Here is a 27,794-nt window from a genome sequence, read left to right on the forward strand (position 1 = left end):
GTGAGTTTGAGGCCAGTCTGGTCTACATAGCGAGATCCAGGACAGGCACCAAAACTACACGGAGAAACCCTGTCTTGAAAAAACCAAAAAAAAAAAAAAAAAAAAAATCACCTTCTACTATCCCCTGAGCCAGCTGTACCACAAACCACTGTCTGTTGCCCCTCATTTACTGGAAGTGTTTCTCATCAGTCTCTCTTCCTCTGACATCTGTCAACATCTGGTTTGACTCCATTAAAGCGCAAATCAAATACTGTCATTCCTCTACTCAAGACTCCAAGTCCTCCTACTCCAGAAGAAGGAACAGATCGCTCATGTGGCAAGCACCTCACTGGTGGAGCTACGCTCTGGTCCCTGCTCACAATTCTTAAAACAGAATTTGATCTTGGTGATCTTCTTGAGGCTGCCTTGAGGATGTAATGCTTGTATCACAAGTTGAAGAAAGAACAGGAATTAAGTAAACAAAGAGGGAAGAAAGATTATTCAAGTAGTGGGTATGGTATGTGCAAAGTCCCTGTGGCAGGAAAGAACAGGACTGGATGTTTGATGCAGGTGATGAGGCCTGAATTCCCATTTTGGGCTTCCTCCTGCCTTTGCCCATCCCTGGCCAATGCCTACTTGCCTCTTTTACGGCAGGTGGTCCCACGCAGATCCCGGAGAGGGTGAGGCACAGAGGATTTCCTCCTTGGATGAAGCAGAGAATGTTTTTATAGAGACTCTCCTTTCCTACCTCAGTGGGATGGTAGGTTACTTCTAAAGCAACCTCCATGCCTGAGGTGATGTAGCCTTCTTCAGGGCTGATGGTGAAGTGAGGCTTGAATTTCTTGACATCCCATTTAAACCTTTTCCAAAACAGAAGAAGACAAGAGAGATAGTATGTTAATATCCTGGGGGTATGCAAATAAAAGACGTCACCCGGTCTTCTGACAGCATGGTCCCCACCCTGACTACTCCCTAGGATCTAGAAGGAGGAAGCTCCGTCAGAGCAGAGGTGGTTAGAAACCCTGGGCCAAGATCACTCTCTGGGTAAGGGGAATCTGCTCCCTCTTACAGTTGAACAGGGGTGAGAGGTGGCTGCACTTATTGTCCATGAGTGACAGCTGGGAAATGTACATATGAACATGTACACATGTGTTCCCAAGGCTGCATAGCTAGCGAGGGGCTAGACTAGGACCACAGTCCTCTAAGAGTGTAGCCCTGACCATCTCACACACTACCTGTTTAGATCCAGAAGGGTGGTGACCAGCCCTTCATGTGAGAGTTATGCCTGTTCTTGGTAGCACTGGGATCCTGATGACCCATAGGGCCATCCCTGTGATTGGGCACTTTGTATGGGCAGAAGGCAGAGGATGAATGGTGCAGAACAGTCCTTCTAAAACAGGGCTACCATATAACATCCTGCTTGGTGGCATAACACTGAGTCTATATGATGAGGACCCCTGGGGTATGTAGTGGGCAGCCATGTCAATCCATGAGCAGCAAGAGGGCAGAGCCTGGGTTCTGGTCCTGTCTTTTCATTTCCTGGTGGTGGAATCTCTAAGTCTCCCTTCATCTCTGAAATAAGGCTGTAAAGCACCTACTCTAGAGACTGGGTTGATTCCAGGTAAGCATGCCCAGCCTTGCACCCATGCTTATTGATACTTATGTGATTTGGGGGAAAGTTAATCTTTTTATATTTCATTTATCTAAAACAGATTGAGAATTGTATTACTGGTATTTTCTCTAATTCTATTTGATGGGAATGACACTTAGAGAGCACACTTTGTTCCCATATTTCTCCCGCACTCCTCTCTCCCTCTCCCTCCATCCCTTTCTCCCTACCTCTTTCCTTCCTTTCTTTTTTGTGATGCTGGGAGTTGAACTCAGAGCCTTGCACATGCTATGCAAAGGCTCTACCACTGAGCTACATCCCCAGCATCCCCTCCCCCTTTAAACAAGGTTTCATAGAATCCAGGCTAACCTGGCATTGAACATATCTAGTCAGAGCTGCCTTCAACTACTGATCCTCCTGCCTCCACTTCCCAGTCCTCAAGTGCTAGAATTATATAGTGTACCACCATGCCTGGCCTTAGTTCATTTTTTTTTAAGACAGGGTATCACTATGCATTTTAAATCCTCCCTCCTCAGCATCTCAACCACAGAGATATTATAGTATTAGTGGTCTAGAGTTGTTGAGATTAAGTTGGGAGACCATACGATGGGCATATACCAGGATTGTACCAATGTTTTCTAGCATGTAATCATGGTTGTAGCTATTATTGTGATGTTTCCTTTGAGGAACAGAATTTAGAGATGTAGATGTCTGCTACGGCCTCTGGTGGGAGACACTGCTGCCCATCCTACCTTGCACCCACATCGCCTGTGTTCATCATGAGGATTCGCCTTGTGGCTTGTGTCTGGTACACAACAGGACCAAAGGGAAGATGCTCCTGGTCCAGGGAAATCTCTAGGGCCTGACAGCAGCCGCTAAGGAGAAAGAGGGGACGCAGTAGTCCCATCCATTCCATGAACACCTCCTCAGAGAAAAGAGGGATGCGCTTCTTGGGGGCAAAGGTGATTTCTAGCTTGCAGATTTCTTTGGGCTTCAGGGTGATATTGTGGAAGGGCTCCAAGGTGATGACCTGGACAGAAAAGACAACGTGGCTCAGAGCTGAAGGCAGGGAGGCTCCTCAGGGCCCCGTGTCCTGAGGTCTTGCTGCTGGGGCTCTCAGCTCAGGGATCAAATCTCATATGCTACCAGCTGGGTCATCTTTGATAAGTTACTCAAACTCTCCCCTTTGCTTGCCCTTCAGTGAAGGGCAAGATCACGTCTGTAAAATGTGGGGCATAGGACAGGGATCCAACAAATGCTAATTTCCTGTACTTTTCCATTTTTCAGCTCCTTTGGGCATTTCATTCTTCCTTTCTCCTCCATGGTAGAGGAAACAGTAGCAGGGAACATGAAACAAGGAGCATCAATCCAGTCTTTCTCAAGTGCTCCCTCAAGTGCTCCCTAATGGGAGAGCATCAGGTTAAGTGAAATAAGCCAGACTCAGAAATACAAGATCACATGTTTCTTCTCATATGCACTCTTGATTTAACTATATATGTATGTATTTAAATATACATATATATAGGGCGCTGGAGAGATGGCTCAGAGGTTAAGAACACCAACTGCTCTTCCAGAGGTCCTGAGTTCAATTCCCAGCAACCACATGGTGGCTCACAACCATCTGTAATGAGATCTGGTGCCCTCTTCTGGCCTGCAGTCACACATGCTGTATACATAATAAATAAATAAATCTTAAAAAATATATATGTATGTATGTACACACACATACACACACACACACACACACACACATGCTATGCAAGGAACAGGAGGACTATGAGTGAAGAGGAAATGGTCTAAGGGAGGAGGAGTGGGGACAAGACAGGATGGGGTTGGGGAAGAAGTGCAAAGCATTGTATGCTTTTTCTCCTGTGCTGACGCTAGATTTAACATCTGCACACACACACACACACAGACACACACACACACACACACACACACACACACACACACATTATAAGAAAGCAGAAGAGACTCTCTGAGGAGAGGAAGGGAAACAGCAGGAGTGGGGGAACAGGGATAGGAAAGGAGAGTTGGGGATGGTAAATAAGAACAAGGTACAATCACACACATACATATGTGTGCAAAAATGTCATAATGAGCCAGCAGTGGTGGCACACGCCTTTAATCCCAGAACTCAGGAGGTAGAGGCAGGCAGATCTCTGAATTCCAGGCCAACCTGGTCTACAAAATGAGTTCCAGGACAGTCAGGGCTACACAGGGCCCTGTCTCAAAAAAATTAACAAAACCAAACAAGCAAACAAACAAATAAAAAGTCATGATGAAACTATTATTTTATATGCTAACTAAAAATACAAATAATAAAAAATAAGTACTGGGCCTAATAAAACACAGACCCCAGGCTTTGCTCAGGCCAGCTGAATCAGTGTGTCGGGGATGGTCTAGAACCTGCATTTTCTAAAGTTCCCCAGGTGACTTGTATTCTAAAGTTCGGGAGCCACTGCATAAATTCCTATCTGGCTTCCTCTTTTCCCTTAGTCCTGGTAAGAAGCAAACCCAAATCTGTTGTAAGGAAGCCAGCTCCTTACACTCTCTGTCCAGAGTGCAGAGCAGTCGGCAGGCATGCGCGGAGGCTGCAGGGAGTGAGGGAAGGGCACAGGAGAAAACAGTTCTGGGGATTTCCCAAATGGCATGACTTTGGGAGCTAGCCTGAGGTAACGCCTCAAGACTGGTCACTTTAACAACTCTGGTTACCCTCTAAGGAGCAATTTGATAAAGCCATCTGAGGGTAAAGTTCGCTGGCAGAGCACTTGTACACTAAGTGAAAGATCCTGGGTTCTATTCCCACCCCTGATAAAGAGACCAACCAAGCAAACACTGATCCAGCCAGGCTGTTAATGGCCCTGACCCACTGGGACTGAGGAGTTTCGTTCTGGATTTCTGAAGAAAGGGGAATAAGGAGTTTTTCCTCTTTGTCTGCATGGGATGGTGGGCAACATGGAGTCCTGGGATGGGATACTCTCTGGGTTTCTTGCTCTGGCTTGCTTCTCATAGCCAATTTTTCTGTATCCTGCAAACCCCCATGGCCTGCCCCTAGTCCCCCCATTTCCCTACACTGACCTTGGCTTCCTGGAGTTCTGGAATGGAGAACATGACAGACTGGTTAAAGGTGAGCTGTGCAAGGCTGTTGTTCATGATGGAAACGGTTTTCTTTACAACCTGTCCTGGCAGGACAGCTCCTAACTTCACGATCCTGTTGGCTGGATCTAGAACCAAGATCTGTGTGACCAGAAAGAGTGGGGAGCAGAGTTTGTCAGTCAATGTGGAAAACAAACACGATGCTTATGTCCCGCAGAAGCAAGGGCAGCTCCCTCTTTCCATGACCTTATTGCTTCAGGTCAGGTGCTTTGTTTCATTACTAGCTTCCCCAACCCTGGAGACATGAGCATTGGAACCTCTGAAACCTGTAGAAGGGATTTCCCCTCTCTGTGTAACTCATCCCCATCAATGTGCACGTGCGAGACCACACACACACACACACACACACACACACACACACACACACACACACACCTGTGCCTTTCTTTTGTTCTGACTATAAAAGCTCACACAGCCTTTTGGATTGTGGACCACATCCCCCAGGTTAACTCAGATCTTGCTACCAACCCTTGGTCACTCATATTTGGCTCACAATGAATTTTTTCTAATTCTCTTTGGAGCAAGAGCTGTGCTTTGTGTTGATAAGGCACAAGAGGTGGCAACGTCCTTTTGCTCCTGTGGCTTAAGGGGAGGTGGCCACACACCCCTTTCCTTGCTCATTTGTTGAAATATCCTCTGCATTCTTGAGAACCTTGAATTTTTTTCAGATTTCTCAAACCTTCTGGTACAATACAAATAATGGCACCAGAAAAATACCAGACATAGTTATCAGATGCCAGTTTCACAGGGGTGACTATCAGGACAGGACCATTGCCTACAGATCTGGGTCACCTGGGCAGGAGGAGTTTCTGAATGTAATCCTGGAACCCGCAGCTGGCTGAGAACATTCACCAGTGAAGGTGAGAAGGAGGGATAGTTCACAGCTGACCCCTATGTCTGCATAAGCCACGATGTCCAGTGGGATGTTGCATGTGACACTTCTCCAAGAAGACGCTGAACACTTCCAAGTGCTTGCAGTTGTCAGAGTTCATCAGTACAGTGATTCTGAGTAGGAGCTGGGATTCCCTTGAGCCTAGCTGAAAAATTCCTCCCTACCTTTGGTGATTAGGGACACCATCTTGGTGGGGCCAGATGATCTTGGGTGGCGCAATCCCAGGAGTAGAGAAGAGGAGGAGGTGGAGAGGTGTGTGGGTTCTAGTGGGCAGGAGTCTAGGAAGAGGAAGGAGGAGGGTTCTGAAGCCCCGCCCACTGTCTCTTACCTTCATTTCTGTACCTTTCCCTCTGATCTCCACTGTCTGTTGAGAGAGCCCATTGATTTCAAAGGGGATGAGCTCTCGGTAGCTGATCGCTTCCCGAGGGTAAAAGGTAATTGGGATCTCCAGTGTCTTCCCTGGCTTTATCACATCCACGTTAAAGTTCACCTCGACGTGTGTGGTGTTGGTGTATAAACAATCTAGGCTGGGGAAGACCAAGAGGAAGGGGGTAAGCACCAGGAAGGCAGAACTGGAGAGACTGATGGGCCCCCTAGGCTTTCTGGGCTGAAAGGTGACCGACTTCCTGCCCTGCTGTCCTAGAGTCAGAGGAGTCACCAACGATCTGGAAGGGATGGCAGCAATGACCGGTTCATGTTCTTTTAGGCACAGTCAAGTTATCCAGCCTAAGTCTTATCCTGAGGTGTGGGTGGGAGCAGGTCTCAAACCCAAAACCTCACACTTTCAATCCATTGATGCCCTTTTTCTTGAAAATGCCTCTCAAAGTCTTGCACTCTTTCACAAGGGGAAAGCGCTTCAGAAGTTACTAGTGACAAAGCTCAGCGGGGTGCAGTGCTCTAGAGTTGGGCAGATAGGAGTGTGGATCAGGATCTGCCGATAACTACTCATGTGACCATGTGACATGGGAAAATTCGCTCAGGCCATTCAGATCTGTTCCCTTACCTGTAAAATGGGGTTAGTGGCAGCTACTTCATAGGGTTGTTGTAGGAATTAAATGAGATAGTTATGAAAGCACTTTTTTTACTTATTTTATTTAAGATAATTTTTAAAAGATTTATTTTATCTTCATTTTTATATGTATGAATGTCTTGCCTGTGTGTGTATATATATATGTGCACTGTATATGCCTGGCACCCTCAGAGGTCAGATGAAAGATCATCTCTACCCTACTCCCCCTGGGCGGAGAGCACCTAGACTTTTCTAGTGGAACTTCTCCTCATGTTCCTGATGTGTTTTTGGAGAAGGGGTTTACCTAAATGGATGCAGAGAGTTCAAGGCTTTTAAGTAGACTGACATGATATCAAACTGTAAAAGGAAGACTATAAGTAGATAAGATTTAAAGTATTTATTTTTATTTTGTGCAAATGAATGTTTGCCTACATGTATATATGCATACCACATGCATGCCAGAGGTCAGAAGAGGATGTTAGATACCCTGGAACTGGAGTTATAGATGGTTATAAGCCACGATGTGGGTGCTCAGAATGGAATGTGGGTCCTCTGCAAGAGTAGCAAGTGCTCCCAACCACTGAACCATCTCTTCATCTTGGTAGGTAAGATTTTAAATTTATTTAAAACTAAATGGCAGTCTTGTGATTGAATATCTAGAATAATAACAGCAGTAGCAGCAACTACCAGTAAGAGTTCTAAGTACATGGTTCTAAGTACTGCTTCCTATGGCATTTAAAATGTTTTGTTAACCTAAGCTTTTTCATGTCAATGAGACACATCTGTTCCTGGCAGCACCAATTACTTCAAAGAGGATGATGGGCATCAAAGAAACTCCTTATGGAGTTTGCTTTCAATGTGGCAAGGCTAGCCATTTGGACAAGAAACTGCTCTTGCTTGTACTGCTTGACAGTATGTTGTATAAACTGGACATGCAAGACCCACAGGAAAGTTACTGCTAAACTTTGCCAATATAGGCAGGACAGTCCTTCAAATTTCCCACTTCACTAAAAAGTTTGCCAGATACTCTAGGCCTGTAGGCTGAGGGTGGATGCCTCAACATTACAGAAGAATTTTGGGTGACTGTCCAGGCAGCCAGATGTCTCTGTCATTTCTAGAGTTTTGGAAGTTGCTTGCAATGCACTTCCTATTTACTCAGGTAATATTACATCCTTCTGGGGTCTTTGATGGAGTTGAAGACTAGATAGTTATAATTATAGTTTTCCTTAGTTATGATAAAAAGTAAATTAGATATGAAACTTTAGACTCACAAAGATAGGATAGATAATAGAGTATTTTTTTAAAAAATACAAATAGACTGGATATTGTAACTGACTCTTGCTTGATAATTGTTTTTGTTGTACATAATTTTACTATGTTAAAGTTAAAACCTTCCTTTTTGATTAGACAGAAAGTGGGAAATTCTGTGGGATGTCCTTCTGTATGCTGTGAATATATGTCTCTCTCATTGGTTGATAATGAAGTTGTTTTGGTCTACAGCCAGGCAGAATAAGGCTGGGCAGGAAAGCCAGAGATACAGGGAGATGAAGAAAAGCAGAGTCTGAGAGATGCCAGCCTGCTACTGCTGAAGAAGGAAGATATATAGAAAATGAGGTAACAAACCATGAACCCACATGGCAAAGCATAGATAAGAAATATGGGTTAATTTAAATGTAAGAGTTAACTAGTAAGAAGCCTGAGCCATTGGCCAAACATTTATGATTAATATAAGCCTCTGAGTGATTATTTGGAAACAGTTGCAGGATGGGGTGGGTCAGAGAAAAGCCTCCATTTACAGCTTCCAGATGTGGCAAGGAGACAGGCATAGAGAATTTAAAAATTTAAAATATGGGCTTGGCATGGTGGTACATATCTGTAATCCTAGTACTTAGGAGGCTGAGATAGAAGGATTATGAGTTTGAGGCCAGCCTGGGCTACATAGTGAGAGCTAGGCCAGCTTGGGCCACACAGTGAGACTTCATTTCAAAAACTCACAGACAATATACTCCCCCACAACAACAACAACAACAAAAAAAGAGTAAAACAAAATTAATTTGCTCAGTGTCACAGCTATGAAAGAGTTGATATTTGAACTTGGGGTTATGCCATCTGATGTGGTAGTGACAAGACACAGTAGTAATTAAAGTTAAAATTAATTAAAATTAAATTAAAATGCAGTTCTTTGCTTGCACCAAGCTACATACAGCTAAAGGCCATCATATTGGACAGCATAGATAACAATGTTTTTCCACTGCACAATGTTCTCTGTAGGGCTGATAGAGATCTGTGCATGAAACAAATCAGTGGCTGAACTAGATTCTCTTATTTGGTCTGAAAAGAGGTGTAGAGACCTGGACTGAAACATTCTACAGGGGTGATACAGGCAAGCTGGGTTTTATCTGGAAGATTTAGGCTCAGCACAGACCTGCTAATTACTACAGAGCAATTCACTTTTAAACTCTCTCACCTTCTTTTTTTTTTTTTTTTTGGTTTTTCGAGACAGGGTTTCTCTGTGTAGCTTTGCGCCTTTCCTGGAACTCGCTTTGGAGACCAGGCTGGCCTCGAACTCACAGAGATCCGCCTGGCTCTGCCTCCCAAGTGCTGGGATTAAAGGCGTGCGCCACCACCGCCCGGCCTCTCTCACCTTCTTTCCAAACCTATTGCATGAGGAAATGAAACAGAAGCTACAGGAGTTTGCATTAGGTAGTCATTTGACACAGCCCTCTTGTGGTGGCTTGAGAGAAAATGGCCCCCAAAGGGAGTGTCACTATTAGGAGGTGTGGCCATGTTGGAGTAGGTTTGGTTTTGTTGGAGGAAGTGTGTCACTGTGGGGGCGGGCTTTGAGGTCTTTTCCTCAAGTTTCGCTCAGTGTGACAGCCAGTTGACTTCCTGTTGCCTGCAAGATGTAGCACTCTCAGCTCCAGCACCACATCTGCCTGCATGGCGCCATGCTCCCCATCCTGCTGCTGCTGGACTGAACCTCTGAAACTGTAAGCCACCACCTCAGATGTTTTCTTTGTAAGAGTTGCCGTGGTCATGGTGTCTCTTCACAGCAATAAAAACCCAAACTAAGACACCTCTACAAATCAAAAAGAGGATATTTAGCAGGAAGCTCATGGATGCCCAAGTATTCATATTAATGGTGGAGATAGGGAACCAGGATTAATGCCACCTGTGCTGGACGTTTCTCATCATTTCTGTCTTGGCAAAATGAACTAGTTAGCATCAACTGTCAACTTGATAAAGTCTAGAATCACCTGGAGAAAAAAGAGTCTTAATTGTGTGAGTGTCTTTAGCGGGTTGGTCTGTTGGTGTGTCTATGGGGGATTGTCTTGACTGTTAACTGATGCAGGAGGGCTCAGTCCACTGTAGGTGGCACCATCCCTGGGCAGGTGGTCCCGGCCTATAAGAGAATGAGTTAAACCTGAGTCTGAGGGCGAGCCGTGGAGCAGCATTCCTCCATGGTTTCTGCTGTACTTCCTTGGTTGTGAGTTCCCTGATAGGAGGTAATGCTCAGTGGAGCAGCAAGCAGTTCTGGTTTCAATTCCTGCCCCAAGTTCCTGCTCTGACTTCCCTCCATGATGGACTGTGACCTGGATGTGTCAGATGAAATAAACCCTTTCCTCCCCTGAGCTGCTGTTGGTCAGAGCGCTTTATTACAGCAACAGAGATGAAATTAGAAGACAGGAAGTCCCCTACATGGAGTCTGCAGACTCCTCAAGTTGTTGTAGAATCATCTTACCTCTCTGTGAAGACTGCTTACCTCATAGATGTTTCTTCTTTGTTGGTGACAATGAGGGTTTGTTTGTATGGGGGCATCCCAGCTTGGTAGATGAAGCAAGTCCCAAAGTTGTGGCTGGTGAAGGAGAAATGGACAGCTGGGCTCACAGCACAGCCTAAGATGTTGCATATGAATGTTGGGCCATGGCTGATCTGCAAGGAGAGATGGGCCAGAGGCCTGTAATTAGAGGCAGAAAGACAGGGCAATTGCATCCACAGGATAAGAAAAAAAGTAGTTGGTGCTTTACAAATTACAGGTTTCGGGGTGCCATCTCCAGAGCGTCTGTTTCAATAGGACTGAGTTTATTTGCTTACAGTTTGCTACTCTAACCAGAATCCACACTGGCTCTTGCTCTGTTCCTACAGCAGTGGTACAGCCTGAAGACAGAGTGGCTGGCAGAAATGGCTAATTATCATACAGGGTGGGACAGTGGCTGCCAACAGGACTAAGTGAAAGGCTGATTTCTCATCTTCCCTTGTGTTTCAGGGTAGCCATTGGATATAGTTCTGTCATTGGGTTGTAACTAAGAGATAAAAGTGCAGCTGAGTGGTGATGATGCATGCCTTTAATCCCAGCACTTGGGAGGCAGAGTGATTTCTGTGAGTTTGAAGCCAGCATGGTCTACAGAGTGAGATCCAGGACACCAAGGCTACACAAAGAAACCCTGTCTTAAAATATCAAAATAATAATAACAATAACAAAAATAAAAGATAAAGGGGGGTCTACTATCTTGATTAAATGAGTAAATTCTATCTATCTATCTATCTATCTATCTATCTATCTATCTATCTATCTAATGTGTATGGGTATTTTACTTGCATATATGTATGTGTACCACATGAATGCAGGACCTGTGAAGGTCCTGGGACAGGGATTACAGTTTCCAGCTGCCATTGGGGTGCTAGGAATCAAACTCAGGTCCTCTGGAAGAGCAGCCAGTGCTCTTAACCACGGAGCCATCTCTCTGGCCTGTGGGCAAAGTCTTTTACTTTCTTCTTGGTCTCACCCTGGAATGCTAGAGGTAAGAACTGATGGCCCCCTCAACAGTATTTCAGGCCCACGATATGAGTGTGTTCATGTGACACATGGCTGTCTTGATGCCAGGGGAATATGCTGAAGCTTTTCAAAGACCCCTGTAAACAGATACTCCTCTAACTGGTCCCTGTGTTTGTCCCCAAGTGCTACTGACACCTTAGGTGGCTGCAACTGTTTGACAGTTGTTACTGATTATTCTGGACAAATATCCCATAACAAAACAAGGTGTAAAGTGGCCTAACTTTGATTCGGTTGAAATGAAAATAAGCTCTATGAATAGAGAGAGGTTCCCATTGGACTTCTAGATTGGGGACTGACAAGATGGCTCATGGGTAAAGGGCATGCACACACACATGAACTTCTAGAGTGGGATAATAATGACAGTTCCTTTACAGTGGAGCTTTTGAGGCAGTCCAAACTGACTCTTCCTGCTCCAGTGGCTAAGAGGTTACCTGTCTGTATGTTCACTGCAGAGCTCTTGTCTACTCAGACTGCTGCAGAGACTGGGGCATGCAGGAAGGTAGGAATAGGGCAAACTGAATACTGCAGACCTCATTGTTTTTATGGATCTGTAGTCATTCTGGTATAAATGCTTCTAGGACAGTCACTTTCTATAGTTCTGAGGAAGCTGGATTTGCCAGTGTTGTCCCTGATGTCAGAGTGCTTATCACAGATGTCCTTATCTGACGTCATTGCTCTTGGCTTTTCATTTAACACCTCATCTCAGAGAGAGTGTATACCTTCTCTGCCCTATCCAGCCCTCCCGCTTACTTTAATGTCTGAATAGTATCACAGCGTGTGGTCCGTCATTTGCTTTCGGGTTGACACTGCTGAGGCTTCTGTTCCAGAGCTTGTGGGAGCTGTTTCCAAAACAACCACCCTGTAGAAATTGCTTAAACTAACCAGCTGGGGCCACAACCACAGATTCTTTCAGTGTGTGGAAAACATTAAATGGTCTCACCTTGATTTTGAGCTCCAGGCCCTTCAAGACACACTTTTGATATGGTTGGAAAGACAGGCTGGCAGGTTCTGACTGCCCCACATCTACGCTGTTGTCGGTGGGCGTGAAGTCCAGGTACTGCAACAGGGCTTTTGGCCCAGAGAGCTCTGCCTGGTAGCTGAAGTTGAACTTGCCAGTGTTGATGAAGCTGAATTCACACTGCACACATTCATTTAACTCTACCTGAGAGACAGAGGGAGAACAGAGCAGAGAATGAAAAAAACCACAGATAACCTTGTTTAGGCAGAAAAGTTCTTTGGGAAATAAGGATGGAGAGTGATATTGACAAGATGGGTGTTATTAGCTGAAGGGAATTCGATATTCCAGCAAGACCCACCAAGTGGTGGGGTCCTCCTATATCTGGAGTGTAAGTTGGTAATTTAATTCTTAGATCTTTCTTGGTAGTGAAAAACCTTTCCTGTTTGTTTAATGCCAAGTGTTCATGCCATATTCATCCTCTAAAAAACAACAAAAACATTCCGGAACATCATAATTCTGAGGGTGGATTTGTTTGTCTGGTCTCTCTAGTATTTGAGACAGGAAGACTCAGCTCATACTCACTGTACCATGTCCCCTAGCTAAAGGTAGAGGGACAGTGGCGGTCTTGTTACCCCTTACCTCATAGAAGTTGATGGTGTTGATCTGGTTGGACATCAAGAGGGTGGTGGAGCCTGTCCTGTCTCTGCACTTGACCTCTGCGTTCATTGTGTAGCCCTCGGCCTTGACATTGAGTGTCAGAGGGTGGGCTTTCCTTTTTACATTACAGATCAAATTAAAGTTCACATCTCCCTCTTGCTTTGGTGTGAAGAAAATATCAATTGGGAAACTGATAGGGAAACAAGACAGCAGATTATTCGACTAGGCTGGCCTGTTAAAATCTAATAAAACAAGAGTTCACTGGATTATTAGATACACTCTGAGCAAAGGACACCAACACCACCACTCCAAATTAAGTGAATTATAAAGATTTTCCAGGCAAAGCTTGGTACTGCTTTGTGGATTCATATGCACAAGACCTCAAGGAAAAGGCTATGGACATGAGAAAAATATTAAGATGAAGATTGGGATTAGGGCTGGGGAGATGGCTCAGTGGTTAAGAGCACTAGCTGCTCTTCCAGAGGACCCGGGTTCAACTCTCAGCACCTACATGACAGCTCATACCTGTCTGTAACTCCAGTCCTAGGGAATCTGATGCCCTCTTCTGCCCTCATGAGCATGTTGCACATATGGTGCACAGACAGACATGTAGGCAAACCACCCATATACACATTAAAAAAATGAAAACTTTCAATGCCCCATAATTTATCAAGGGGAGTCAGGCAGGATAGAGATGAAATCGCATATATATTAGAGTTGGGAGAGGTTTTCATTTTTATTTCTTTAGGATTTGTTTTTGGTGTGTGTGTGTGTGTGTGTGTGTGTGTGTGTGTGTGTGTGTGTGTGTGTGTGTACATCAACAGTACACGTGTGGAGGGAGGTCAGAGGATAACCTGTGGGAGTCAGTTCTCTCCTCCCACCATTTGGGTTCTGGGGATTGAACTCAGATTGTCAGGCATGGTGGCAGGTGCCTTTACCACTCAGTCATCCTGATGGCCCAGAAGAGATTTTTAATAAATGGAAGGCCTGGGACCCTGCATGCATCCTGAGGACGTCCTTTTTACTTACCTGGACAGTGGTGGGATCCAGCCTTCCATGGGACATACAACCAGGCTGTTGTTGAATCCTTCAGAAAAACGAGAGTTATCCTGGAAGGCAAAATTGAACCCATGCTCCTCCTTGTTGATGATTTTCACAGTCTCTCGGACTTCTCTGCCTGGGGAGGAAACAGCAGCCCTCAGCAAAGGCCTCTTGCCTGGTCACTGAGATATTGTAGCCAATAATGGCCCACATGCAAGAGGAAGGCTTCACAGAGCAATCTCAGGGCAGCCACGGACTGCCTCACTTCCTTCCTTTAGCTTTTCCAGGGACCTTCCTCCTGGAGGGGGTTCCACATCTTCCTTCTAGAATGCCTCTTCCCTAACTGACTGCTCGGTCTAGAAGGTAGATTCTCTGACCTGGCCACAGCTCTGCTGGGACTCTGCTGACACCATTCTCTTCCCTTGCTCCTTCACTCAGGAGTTGTAATGTCTTTTTGGGTCATTATCCCCCCTCATCCCCTTTGATGGCCCACATCTGCATAAAGAATCTCTATGTTGAGTTCTTTTGAATTTGACCTTGTATGACCCTGGGCTTTCCTGTGCGGGGTCCTGATTCATTCTTTTGTCTTCTCTTCAGCTAATGTTAAAACATTTATTTGTGCCTGGCGGTGGTGGCGCATGCCTTTAATCCCAGCACTCGGGAGGCAGAGCCAGGTGGATATTTGTGAGTTCGAGGCCAGCCTGGTCTACAGAGTGAGTTCCAGGACAGCCAGGACTGTTTCACAGAGAAACCCTGTCTTGGAAAAAGAAAAACAAAACAAACAAACAAACAAAAAAACCCCAAAACCAATCAACCAAACAACCAAACAAATATTTATTTACCCATAAAACTTTAGGATCAACTTATCCAATTCTCTTTCTTCCTCAGTCCTTTAGAGATTGAGGCATTCAGATTTCACAAATAACTTTTATTAGCATAAATGTGAACCAAGTACTACTTGGGACATATCTATACTAACATCAAGTCTGTCTGAAATTAACTGTGAATCCTGTGCAAACCCAGCTGGGATTCTAATTGAAATCTGATTAAAATTGCATTTAATTTTAGGAGAACTAAACAAATATTTAGCTCTTATTTGGAAGCATGTTAATATGATTTAACTCTTGACATATAGGTCTTGGGAATTGGACTTATCTTTGGATATTGTACACTTAGTTAGCAGTAACTGGTTTTTATTTTTGTTTTTGCTTCTAGGTATTTACAACAAAATGGGATGAAACTGTTCATTTTTTGCACATTTGTCTCACTCGGTTTACCAAATTATCTCGATTCTAGTCGTTTCTTTCTCTTGACTCTTGAGGCTTTATGTGTACAAAGTGATTAGTCACAACAACTTAGATTATTTTTTTCTTTCTCCCTTAAAGTTAATGCCCATTGTGCTTATTTTTTGATTTTTCATATTTGTTAAAATCCCTAAGAAAATGTTTGGTTATAGAGGTCATGGTAAGTACCCTTGTCTAACTCATTTTAATTCAAGTAGCTTCAGTGGCTTACTACAGGACACCATTTGCTTGTCTCTTGCTATAGGTTAAAATTCTTTATGTTTCCCTCCAACTCTTGTTTTATTCCTGGAGGGTTTTTGAGGGTGGGGATAGGGAGGAACTTTTGATGAATTTTAGCAATGACTTTTTGGTACATTAGCATGAACATATGGTTCTTCAATTATTGATATAATGATTATACTGAAATGTACATCACTGCATTCGTGGGTTAAACTTCATATTGTTTGGCTTACTATCAAGAATATTTTTTTTTTGAGACAGGGTTTCTCTGTGTAGCTTTGCGCCTTTCCTGGAGCTCACTTTGTAGACCAGGCTGGCCTCGAACTCACAGAGATCCGCCTGCCTCTGCCTCCCGAGTGCTGGGATTAAAGGCGTGCGCCACCTGGCAGAATATTGTTGTCTAAATAAACATCTAACTAATCACTTGAAAATTCTTTGGCCTTAGCTGTATTTTACATGTCCCACTCATATCCACATGAAAGACACGCAGAGTTATATCTGGTGGCTGCATCCTCTACACCACAGGTCTCTGCTGGAACGTTACCTTGTCAGCATCTACCACATCCCTCTTCTTTCTACCCTGCTGCGTTCTTTCCTATGACACACAGCAACCTCTGACTTACTACGTATTTTACTTGGTTTTGTTAGTCTCCTTCCCATGATTAGAATGTAAACCAGAGGACTTTGTGCTTTATTTTAGTGTATTCCCATCCCGCAAAGGAGTATTTGGGCCAATCTGCTATCTCCCCACCCTCTGTACTGGAGATTGAACCAGGGCTTTGTGCATGCTTGCCAAGCACCCCACCACCGAGCCACACCTCCCTCCAGCCCATCAATAACAATTTCTGACCCAGTGAATGCATGACAAGACAGTAGAGGAATCTGAACCCAGTGGAACAGACCAAGCACCAATCAAACACAGCCCACGGCCTGGAGGTGAGAGACATGTACAAGACACACGGCTCTAAAGATGAAGAGTCAGTGCAGGACCTACAGGAACCTGCCAACGAGACTCTATAACAAACCTCCCAGGTATTCCCAAGGTGTTCGGGTGTGGCTGTCAAAGACAGTTGATGGAAATGAGATTCAGAGGAAACTATCATATTGTTCTCTGATAAGTGACAGAGTCTTTCTGATGTATTTCTAGAAGGTTCCAAGAGGAGTGTCCCATGATGGTCTGCTCCCAGAGTCCTTGATGACCTAAGGTCATGCCAGCTCAACATGAAAAACTGGCTGGGCCTCCTTACCAATGAGGAGAGAGCTGAAGTTGAGATGTGACTTGTCAAGAGATATGAGGGGGTCTGTGGTTTTGCCCACCAGCAGGAAGGGGACTGAGATATTATGCTCTGGGATAGAGAAAGTCCAGAGTGCCTCTGTGATGTCCAGGTGAGCAGGCAGGAACTGGAACATAACCTAAGAAGACAATTCAGAAAAGGACAGTGAGAGGCACTTCTTCTTTGTCCCTTTGGAGGCCTACTAGCATGAGGGCCATAAGAAGTGACATTTCCCCAGGTTATCATTACCATCTAAAGCAGGTGTGGCTCTATCAGCAATGTCAACCAGTTTGCCCTGCCTTTGGAAGAGTGGAGCCATCCACCACACCCACAGCCTGTGCATCATGATTATATTGTTGTAGTCTGTGCCATTCTTTGGGATGGCATGATTGTAGCACAGGGGACCAGAACTGGCACCCATACCAAAGAAAGACGACCTACGTGTCTGTCAACAGTCTGGCATATAGCCCAATTCAAAATCATTACCAGGGCAACAAGATCTTTCTCTCTCTCCTGTCTGCCTGCTTGCCTGCCCGCCTGCCTGCCTGTCTCTGAAAGTCAGAAAAAGATAATGATTGACTGGGCTGGATAGCAGTGGCATTGATGGGGATGGATTCCTTGAGGGTGAGCTGGGTCATGGGATGCCACAGTCTATTTGCTAAGTGAAGATACAAAGGAGCAAAAACATCACTAATGAGGACAGGAAGAAACTGGCTGGTAGAGAGAAAATCGAGCAGACTTCTAGAAAGAAGCAGAAAGACCTGGGAGGAAAGTCCATTCTCAAAAGCTACCATAAGCGTTTGGCCCCCTTCCCCGGGGGAAACAAACCTGAGTGAGTCTCTTTGTACTTGGTCGATCAGGATTGGATGGAAGAACAATAGAATTTGGTAAGGTCCATGTCAATGACAAGATAATTCGGGAAAGATGTTCTGGAAATATGTCACTTGAATGACACTACTGTTGCCCCAAACCAGCACAATCTTGGATGACAGATTCTGCAACTTACCTCTCTAGGAGTTGGGCAGGGTCTTTGATACATTTCTGAGCTATGGAGAAGGAGTATATCTAAGCAGGACCACAGCTACAGTGGTCCTGGATCCTATGTTGAACTAGATGGCTTTGGGCACTGTCAATATGCAGAAGCCAAGTGGAGAGTCTACAAATATGATTCATTTTGTTTCGAGAGGGTTAAAAATAATGAGCTAACTACCAATACATAGGATAGAGAGGTTCACACAGAAATACAGAAATTTGGTGTTTCCAGAAAAGTCTAGGAGAACAGGTCATCCTGGGTCTATTTGTCTGTGTGGTGATCATCTGCCAGAGGAGATGTAAAGCCAGTGGGCCTTGGTGCCAGCACTGCCTGTCATTCTCCCCCGGCTGGCTTCATTCATTTGGGTGACCTTACAGAAGGCATTAAATAATTTTTTTAAAAGATTTTATTTTTAATTATGTGTATGTAGGTGTTTAGGTATGGGTATGTGCATATGATCGCAGGTGTCCAGAGGCCAGAGGTGACAGATCACTTTGGAGCTGGAGTTATAGGCCTGTTATGGGTACTGGGAACTGAACTTGGGTCCTTTGCAAGAATAAAAAGCATTCTTAACTGTTGTCTCTCCAGAACCAACACCAGCATTTTAATTTATTCTTACCTCCCCAACCCCATGTGTGTGTGTGTGGGTGGGGTGGGGTGGGGTGGGGTGGGGATGGGTGGGTGCTTGTGTGCTCAGCACACATGTGGAGGTCAGAGGACAACTTGTGGGAGTTGGCTTTTTCCATCCATCATGTGGGTCTCAAGTTTGGCAGCAATCATCCCTACCTGCTGAGACATCTCACGAGCTTCCCGATGGTATTTGAATTCATAATTTCCATTTCATGGATTTATTGCTATGTGTAAGATTTTCGTACTGGCCGTAGAGCCTACGAGAATGCTTTGACTGTCAAGTTCACACATAAATCTGACTCCCTGCCCTGTATTACTGTGTAGACATTTAGGACTAAGCCACAAGTTAGGACTCTGTTCTTATGCTTTGCTTCTTTCTTTGGGAAAGTAAAACCATGTCCCTTTGCTGCTGTCTCTTTTAGATACAGATAGTTCTTTAGGTCCTCATCCCACGAGCCCAGGAATCCCCAGATATTCATGTCTGGTTCCCATCTGATCCTTTAATAGTCTCATAAAATCCCTGAAATACTAGGGCTTTCTCCATAACCATCCAAGAGAGCGCAGATGTCTCTTGTTCACCAGGATTGTACATGGTAGCCACTCAGTAAACACTAGTTGATCAATGATTCTCATCAATGTTATTCTCTCTTCACACACTTGCTATGCAGAGATGGCTAGAATTGCTGGGTCCCTAGTCACACACACCTCGGCTTTCTTTTCAGGGTGGATGACACCCTTTTCTGTAAGGCACACAAAGGCTGGAGGGTGCTGGAGGCTTTCTGTTTCTTCAGAGGTCCAGCAGAAAGAGTAGGTGCTATTGGTCGGGTTCAGGATGGTAAAGGTCCTGGACAAAGGGGAAAAAAATTGATAGCAGAAAGTGAGAGAAGGTATTTAAAAAAATTCAAGAAAATTTAGGTAGACCCCAGAACTGTCACCGTCTCCTCCTGGGAGCCAGAAATGATCTGAGAACTTCATTAGTGTAGAAATATAAATGCCATCTCCCCCTAGGATCTAAAAAGTAGTTGGAGTCCTGGACTTTGGAGTGATAATGCTGCCAAGGCCATATGTGTCCAAGGATGCTCTGTGGTCAAGGTGGGGGTGTGTAGATGTAACCAACCATCTTATTAAATAAGAAACACAGAGCCGATTCAGAGAAGAAAGCCAAGAGGTCAGAGCTAAGAGCCTCACCCTTCCTGCTTCAGCGATCCTCTTCAGTCAAGAGAGCTCTCCGAAAGGGACCTACTTCCTGTGTGTATGTCTTTATATAGTCTAGCTGTTCTGCCTTCTCATTGGTTGTAAACCCAAACACGTGACTGCCTCGTCACTGCCTGTATGTACCACCCTCCAGGTCCTTAAAGGCGTGCGCCACCGCCGCCATGCACTTGCTATGGCTCTAATAGCTCTGACTCCCAGGCAACTTTATTTATTAACATACAATTAAAATCACATTTCAGTACAAGTAAAATACCACCACAGGGGTGAGTGAATCTACAGTCAAAACTGTGGACACAGAACCCAGCTTCATTCATGTACCAGTTCTCTGACGTTAAATATCTACAGGAAACCCCTAGGACTTCAAAACTGCTTTTAGGTTAGCTGGTTTCTCTGAATTCTTCCTCTGAGTTCTTCAGAAGGACTGAATGGCATGAATTCAATCAATGCAAACCCACACAACTCACCGGAGATTCTTTCCTCCTATACCCACACTGGTGAACTCGATCACCCGGGTGTTTGGGTCTAGAGCCCCAACACTTGGTCCTCGGAGCTCTGGGTTGCGCCGATGACCACTGATGTAGTCTGAGTCCTTCAGGTCAAAATGGCAGAATGGCAGGATGCTTCGCCCTTTTGTTACCAGCATAGGGCCTTGCTCTCCTGATGGCAGGTTAGGAATTCTGAAATGACAAGGTTATTTTAATTTTGATTTTATATTCTGCTGTTGCTTTCTTAGCTGGTTGGAAATGAATATTCTGTCCACCAGAATGTGAGTTCCATATGAGCAGAGGGTGGGTTTTTCTTGATCAGCAATCATATTGTGCCTTGACTGGCAATCCTACATGGTACGTACTCATTAACCAATTGTTGAATGGATGAGTAGTTTGAGTATGAAGATCCTGAATTGGGGTCCCTCTGTGTATTTACATGTGGCTCCAAGTTTTTTCCTCCTATCAGTATTAGTTGTAAAAGGAGTGCTTATCCTCTGGGTCCACTCCTAGGTACCCAATAGATTACAGAGAAGGACCTGGAAATCCTAAAAAAAATTATTGTAAGACCGTTGTAGACCTGATGCATGTGAACATATTCAGTCAGTTCCAGGGCCGAGCTGAGGTGTCCTTAGTGTGGCAGAGGTTTCTGCGGTGTGAGAGCAGGGGCTCAGGGAAGCTCTGACAGCTCATGTAGGTCTGTGTCATCCGAGGCCAAGGCTTATAGAAGAATTCCTCTTTGGAATCCTTCTTGGCAGAAGGTACCCATCTAGGACTTTCACTGATGTATGTATTTGCTTATTTTTTTCACTCACCAGACGCCAGACCAGACCACGTCCACCAACCCTATTTCCCTTCCTATCTTTGTTTATTGAGCTTATTGTGGGCCAGGCATTGCTCCAAGTTCTTTGCTTAAATTAGCTCAGTTAGTATTCCAAATAATTCTACATGATAAGGATTGCTGCTTGAAGTTTGTATAGGAGGCAATGGAGTCTCAGAGAACGTAGAAGGAAGCTTTCCCAAAGTGTAGATGCGGCCTGGTTGCAAATTACTCTCATTTAGTGAAGTCCTGAATGTGGCCAGGAAGGGGCAAGTATGCAGTTGGAGGCAACAGGAGAGTTCGTGAGCAGAGCTTAGACAACATTCTCCTTGTTCTCTAAAGGCCGGCCCCTTTCCACTACTGGGCTCTGAGGTGTGTAGAGTAGGAAAGAAGGACAGTGGTGGGGTGGACGAGGAGGGTAAGAGCTGGGGGATTGGAGAACACATTTCTTACTGGCAGTACAGGGTGCTCTCAAACTCTCCAATGTCCATCGGGGAGAACTTCACTTTGAGCTTCTGAGTCTTCCCTACGGGCACAAAGCCTGAGGAGGGTTCCACTGAGAAGGGTGATGGACATTGGTCCGTCCAGTGGTCCAAGGCGCTGTCCAGGGTGCTGCCTGTGCCCTGACTAAGCTGATCTTTTTGGCTGGAACCTGGGGGAGGATGGAGAAAAGGTGATATTCTGTAGTGGCAATGGGAGGCAGCCCACTCACAAGTCCTTAGGGACCTTCTGTGATATCTGTAGACCCATCTCTTATAGCAGGTATGTTTAACCCTGGACACAAAAGGAAAGGAATCAACTCATATTTCACAGGTGACTTGTGAAAAACACATCTATTCATTTTATGATGTTTTCAGATTTATTTCCTTCTGGCTCAGAGAGAGTGAGTCAAGAAGAGGTTTGTGGATCTTCTGCACCAGAATAATGGGCTGTGAACAGAATTCGTTGAGAGCCATTGATCTAATATAGGGATTTACAAAGTGGAAGTCCGTGGATAAGGGCCCATTTGAACCATCTGTGAATCTCCACAATTGGAAAAACAATGAACACTTTACCTACCAGGTGCTGGGCCCCTTGCTAGAGCTTCGTGCATATAAGTTATACACTTTGGCATATATATATATATATATATATATATATATATATATATATATATATACACACACATACATATATATATGTATATATATTATTTTCTGGGAAAATAACTCATAGTTTTCCTTTTTTTAAAAAAAGATTTATTTTATGTGTCTGAGTGCTTTTTCTGCATGTATATATATGCACACACATGCATGCATTTCTGGTGCCACAGGAATCAGAAGAGGGTGTCAGATTCCCTGGAACTGGAGTCACAGTTATAAGTTACCATGTGGGTGCTGGGAACTGAGCCTGAATGCTCTGCAAGAAGTAGTAGGTGCTCTTAGCTGCTGGGGTGTCTCTCTAGCCCCACATGCCAGTTTTTAAGTGGTCTGTAATCTTCCGGGTTGAGAACCAGAAGACAAGAGTACTAGTGATAGGTGACATGAACCATCACTCTGGAGGGACTGTAGAAGACCTGGGCAAGGAATCTGGGATGAGAAGAGGTCAAGCTATTTATCTCTCAGGTCCACACGGCTTTGTAAAACCCACAAAGCTATTCCTTAACTACTTAGAAGGCCCTGTGAGCAGTGCTGACCTTCTATGAATGGGTGACTCAGCTCAGGCCCTGGGGTTTATCTGGCACTGAGTTTACCTTGATTTTCTGGCATGGCAAAACTGACTGCCCTGGAGGTATCTTCCGAGATCCAGTTGAATTCTAACAGCACATGTCCTGTGTTAACGAGGTCAAACCTGTAGGTGGATCAGCAGCAGATTTCAGAATGTGCTGTCCATACTTTTACCCCACCCAAGTACCGGCTGTATTGTTTCTCAAAGGCAAGTCACTTCATTTCTTAAGTACTTTTTTTTTTGAATGTATGAATTCTATCCTTTTGTGCACACACGTAAGTATGTCACATTTTCTCTATTCATTCATTTGACAGTAGATACCCAGGCTGGCCCTTTGTCTTGGCTGCTCTGTAGTGTCCACATGGGAGTGCAGACATCTCCTTGACATGTGGATTGAACTTCCTGTATACCCAGAAATGAGCTAGTAGTTGGGTCACATGGTAGGTCTGTTTTTAGTTTCATTTTGAGAAACCTCTTTACTGTTCTCTATAAGTTTGTCCTTTTCAGCAAAGAAGATGAGGCTAGAAGATATCACACTGAACAAAAATAGACACAGAAAAACACACACCATGCATTCTTTCTCACATGCAGAAGTTAATACATTTAATTTCAAAGTAGAAGAGCTTAGCATAATGATTACTGGAGGCTGGGACAGGTCAGAGGGAAGGCATGGATAGAGAGAAGTTGGATAATAGGTACCAAAATGCAGTGCAATGGGGGGCAGTAAGTCAGGGTGCTACAGTTCATAAAAGCCTACCATATATTTTATGAGGAATTGGGGAAAGGAGTCTGAAAGTTCTGCCTCCACATAAATGTTGAGAGATGGAAGTGCTAATTATTTTGATCCAATCATTACATACTGTGTGCTTGTATAAAATAGCACACTCTACCTTGTAAATATGTACCATTTTCACATGTTAGCTAAAAAGCAAATATAAAATAAAAAGATTGAAATCAAATACAGCTAGTTGTAGTGCACACCTTTAATCCCAGTACTTGAGAGGCAGAGGCAGGCTTGTCTCTGTGAGTTCAAGGCTAGCCTGGTCTACATAGTGAGTTCCAGGCCAGGCAGAGACACTTAGTGATACCCTGTTTCAAACAATACATTTTGAGGCTGAGTCTTGCTACTATAAAGGCCATTATGGATTGGAGCTCAAGATTTTCTGGTCTCAGCCTCCTGTAGAATGAATTACCATGCCTGGGTGAAAATATTTTTAAAAAGCATTTTAAAGAAATTTAATCAGAACTCATTCATTTAATGTACTTTCTTTTTAAAAGATGCAAAATATTTATGTAAAGATATAAAGAATATAAAAATTCAACTGTTTAGCCCTTAATGGCAGTTTTCCTCATAGTCTAAAAGCTTTTAGTGACTCACTCAAACACTCGAGTCTGGTAAACCAGTGTTTCCTTAAAGAACACGTCACTTGTGTTGCACTGATATGAAGCAAAATCCACGTTGGCACTGATCCGGATCCGCAGCTCTCGGTAATTTTCTTCTAGCATTGAGTGGGCTGGCTCAGGGTCTGTCTCTATCACCTGGAACAAAGGCAGCCACATCCTCAACAGTGCAAAGCCAGCAACCCACAGGAACATTGGGAACATCACACTACTTTAATCTACCAAGGAAATGAATACGAGCCCACAAACGCAGTTCCGGGAGACATGACTTGCAAACCTCTAATAGCTTAGAATAAAAAGGAACAACTGAACAACAGGCAATTCCTGAGAGGATTGGGACCACATGGTCATGAGTTTTGGATCAGATGGACCCTAAAGAAGATAGAGGAACTGGGCACTGTAATGCACACCTTTAATCCCAGCACTCAAGAGGCAGAGGCAGGCAGATCTCTGTGAGTACGAAGCCAGCCTGGTCTACAGAGAGATCCAGGACAGCCAGGGCTATGTAGAGAGACCTTGTCTCAGAAACAAAAACAAGAACAAAAACTAAAGATAGAGAAAAGAGAACCATAGAGGAAAGAACAGGTATTAAACAGAAAATGAATTGCAAATGGAGAGGACCAACAGAATTGTTTAGTTGAGAAAAGATTTTAAAACTTTTGGTGAGATGGAGTAAGAAAAGTGCAAAAAACAAGAATCATTAGTTAAAGGGGTGCATTACTACCAACCCTACATGTCTAAAAATACAGATAGATGATTTTTTGAAAATATACATAAAATTTTTAGAGGGAAAAGAAAAGTAATTTAATAAAATCCATGCAATAACAAATTTAAAAACCCACAAAAAGTAGTTGAATAGTAAAAAAATTAAAGTAAAAGAAACTGAACAACAATGTTAAAGAAAACAATGGAAAAAGTTTATTACTACTAAAGGATTGAAGAGTAGCAAGTCTTAGAGAAGACCTAAAAATAGAAACACCTTGTTAGTAGGGAAGACACGTTAATATTATAAAATTGTCATTTGTTCCCCAAACAACCTAGCGCTGCAATCCAATTCCAAGTTTCCATTACAGATTGTCGTAACACTTGGCAAACGGATTCAGAAATTATACATTAGAAAAAAGGGTCAAGAATGACCAGAACATTTAGAATAAAACAAATATGGAGTAGGAGTGTCCCTGCAGACATCAAGGTTGATTATGAAACTATAGAAATTAAGCTAATGTAAAACTGGCTTAGAGATGGACAAACAGACAACAGAATGGAATGGAGACCAGGAACAACCTAAGTACATATAAGACTGAACTATTACACAGTCCCATCGGTTCTCTGGGGAGCAGATGGGCTGACCAAGCTCGGGAAGGCAGTTATCACAATGAAACACGTGGAGTTAGAACTTTGTTTCATATCAGACAGCATTTCCACAGGCATGAAAGGCTTATGTACCAAAAGCAAAGCTCAGACTTAAAAGTATGTAGAGAGGTGACTATATTTTGGGGGAGGGGGGGTTTTAAAAATAAGATACAAAAGTAATAAACGTAGCAAGAAAGAAACTGATAAAATTAAGGATATTTTCCACGCTGGAGAGATGACTCATTGGTTAAGAGCACTGGCTGCTCTTCCAGAGGACTCAGGTTCAATTCCCGACACCCACATGGTAGTTCTCCTCCACCTGTAACTCCAACTATCAGTTGATCTGATGGCCTCTCCTGGTGCATGGTGCATAGACATATGTGCTGGCAAAACACCCACAGCCATAAACTGAAAATAAAAAATCTTTAAAATTTAAGAATAGTTTTTGTTTATCAAAACATAAAGGGGCTAGAGAGCTAACTTAGTGGTTAAGCGCGAATGCTGCTCCTGCAGAGGACCTGAGTTTGGTTCCCAGTACCCAGGTTGGATGGCTCACAACTACCTGTAACTCTAGCTCCAGGGGATCTGATGCCCTCTTGAGGCCACTGAGGGCACTTGCACTCACACATACGTACTCTGACCTGCACATGCACATACAGAGTGAAAGTCAAGATAGCCCTTAAAAACATAAAAAGTTAAGCCATAAATTTGTTGAGAACATGTATAAACACATAACACAAATGGAATTTCCTGAAGGTAAAATAACCTAAACAAAGGATAAGTATCATAACCAAAAAGTGGGCAAAAGGCACAAAAAAGCATTCATGTAATAGGTAGCCTGCATGGTCAGTAATCATATGAAGAGCTATCCAACATCATTAGTGCTTATGGAAAGATAATCAAGGCTTATAATCAGATAATTTCCCAGTTGCCCAAATAATAAGAGCCAAAATGCCTTTGCCTAACAGTCACAAGGCTGTGGGTTCATCTCCAATATCTCACAAACAAACCAACTAACTAACCACCCTCCCAAATGTCTGACAAAGTCAAATGTTGGAAAGAACGTGGCTCACAAAACTCCTTTGCTGTAGGAGTAGAAAGTGGTGTAGTTGAAATTGGGCATCAACATTCACACGTGCCCTGACTTAGTGCTGCCGCTTGTAGAAATGTAAACATGGGTGCCTATCTGCACAGAAATGCTGCCGCAAAGGGAAAAACTTGAAATAACTTTCAGAGAAAGAGATAAAAAGAGTGGAATTGTGTACAACAGTGAGGTGGATACACTATGTAACTATGATCACATACAGTATCCTTTAACAACTCCGGCTACACCCCAGTCCTTTAGAATGCTCAGGTCAACAAACCATCCATCGAGGGAGTGACTCGGATGGTGATTACCTCCAGGAGGAAGACAAAGTGATGCAGTGGCCAGGGCCTAGTCCCCTTGTTGGGCATGGGTTAATTTCTCCTAAGATTCAAAGGAAAATGGCAAGGGATAACAGCAAGGGGCATGTGTGGGCCAAAGATGAGATCCCGTCATGAACCAAAGGTCTAACTACTCTAAGTCCAGACACCTGATGGAAACAGAAAGCCACGACTAGCAATGGCACTTTTGAAGGAAAAGGTCAAAGGACTTGCTGCACCCGTTATGAAGACCGAAGGCAAACTGCCAACTAAGGCAGGGTGTGTTGTTAGGAAGGGTATGGAAATGTAGTTTGCCGTTTCTGAAACTAAAGTCAGATGCAGACCTTTTCTGTTTTCCACAGCGAGACAATGCAGTTGAGAGCAGGAGGCATCCGAGCATGGTGGGCTGGGTGAGGTTGGTGCTTCCCGTGCCCTGAACACTCACTTTTCGTTTGGTAGTCAAGTTCCCAGGCGTATTCCGGGGAGCATCCACCCATTTGACTGTGCGCATGCGGTCATCCCAGTCAGGGACCTGGTCTGCAGGGAGCTGGAACATGATCTTGGACAGCGCGCACTTGACATCCAACTTCTTCAGGCTGATGGGCATATCTGACTTCAGGGTCACCACCACGTCCTTGGAACAGCCGGGGTGGAGATGGCCTACCTAGGGAAAAGTCTGGTACTTGTATTTTGATGGCTGGTGGTGATTCGAAATATATTATCCAGGCCTATATAGGTAGATTGACTTAAATACATACAAGAGAATCTTTAAAATGTCATCACAAAGAGAGGCACAGTGGCTCATGCC

General features: G+C 44.1%; 1 protein-coding gene across 6 annotated transcripts in view; it reads right to left on the reverse strand.

The window, feature by feature from the left end:
- Hydin (HYDIN axonemal central pair apparatus protein) overlaps positions 1-27,794 on the reverse strand; it is a 365,841-nt gene that overhangs the window by 15,056 nt on the left and 322,991 nt on the right. For 3 of the 6 annotated variants that reach the window (XM_052727907.1, XM_052727910.1, XM_052727908.1), the window contains 15 exons: positions 27,432-27,650; positions 24,207-24,367; positions 22,854-22,951; positions 21,575-21,773; positions 20,281-20,493; positions 19,307-19,445; positions 16,912-17,077; positions 14,130-14,277; positions 13,083-13,290; positions 12,426-12,647; positions 10,412-10,581; positions 5,968-6,166; positions 4,670-4,828; positions 2,341-2,618; positions 620-839 (listed from right to left, as the gene is read on the reverse strand). In XM_052727907.1, coding sequence (XP_052583867.1) covers positions 620-839; positions 2,341-2,618; positions 4,670-4,828; positions 5,968-6,166; positions 10,412-10,581; positions 12,426-12,647; positions 13,083-13,290; positions 14,130-14,277; positions 16,912-17,077; positions 19,307-19,445; positions 20,281-20,493; positions 21,575-21,773; positions 22,854-22,951; positions 24,207-24,367; positions 27,432-27,650 — 2,799 coding nt within the window. Of the gene's footprint in view, positions 1-619; positions 840-2,340; positions 2,619-4,669; positions 4,829-5,967; positions 6,167-10,411; positions 10,582-12,425; positions 12,648-13,082; positions 13,291-14,129; positions 14,278-16,911; positions 17,078-19,306; positions 19,446-20,280; positions 20,494-21,574; positions 21,774-22,853; positions 22,952-24,206; positions 24,368-27,431; positions 27,651-27,794 lie in introns of those variants that run through there. The other 3 variants (XM_052727909.1, XR_008215695.1, XM_052727911.1) reach the window with 3 other exon arrangements.

Source organism: Peromyscus californicus, unplaced genomic scaffold, assembly GCF_007827085.1.
Source record: "Peromyscus californicus insignis strain IS unplaced genomic scaffold, ASM782708v3 Scaffold_8__1_contigs__length_139910024, whole genome shotgun sequence".
In the NCBI taxonomy this organism is placed as follows: Eukaryota; Metazoa; Chordata; class Mammalia; order Rodentia; family Cricetidae; genus Peromyscus; species Peromyscus californicus.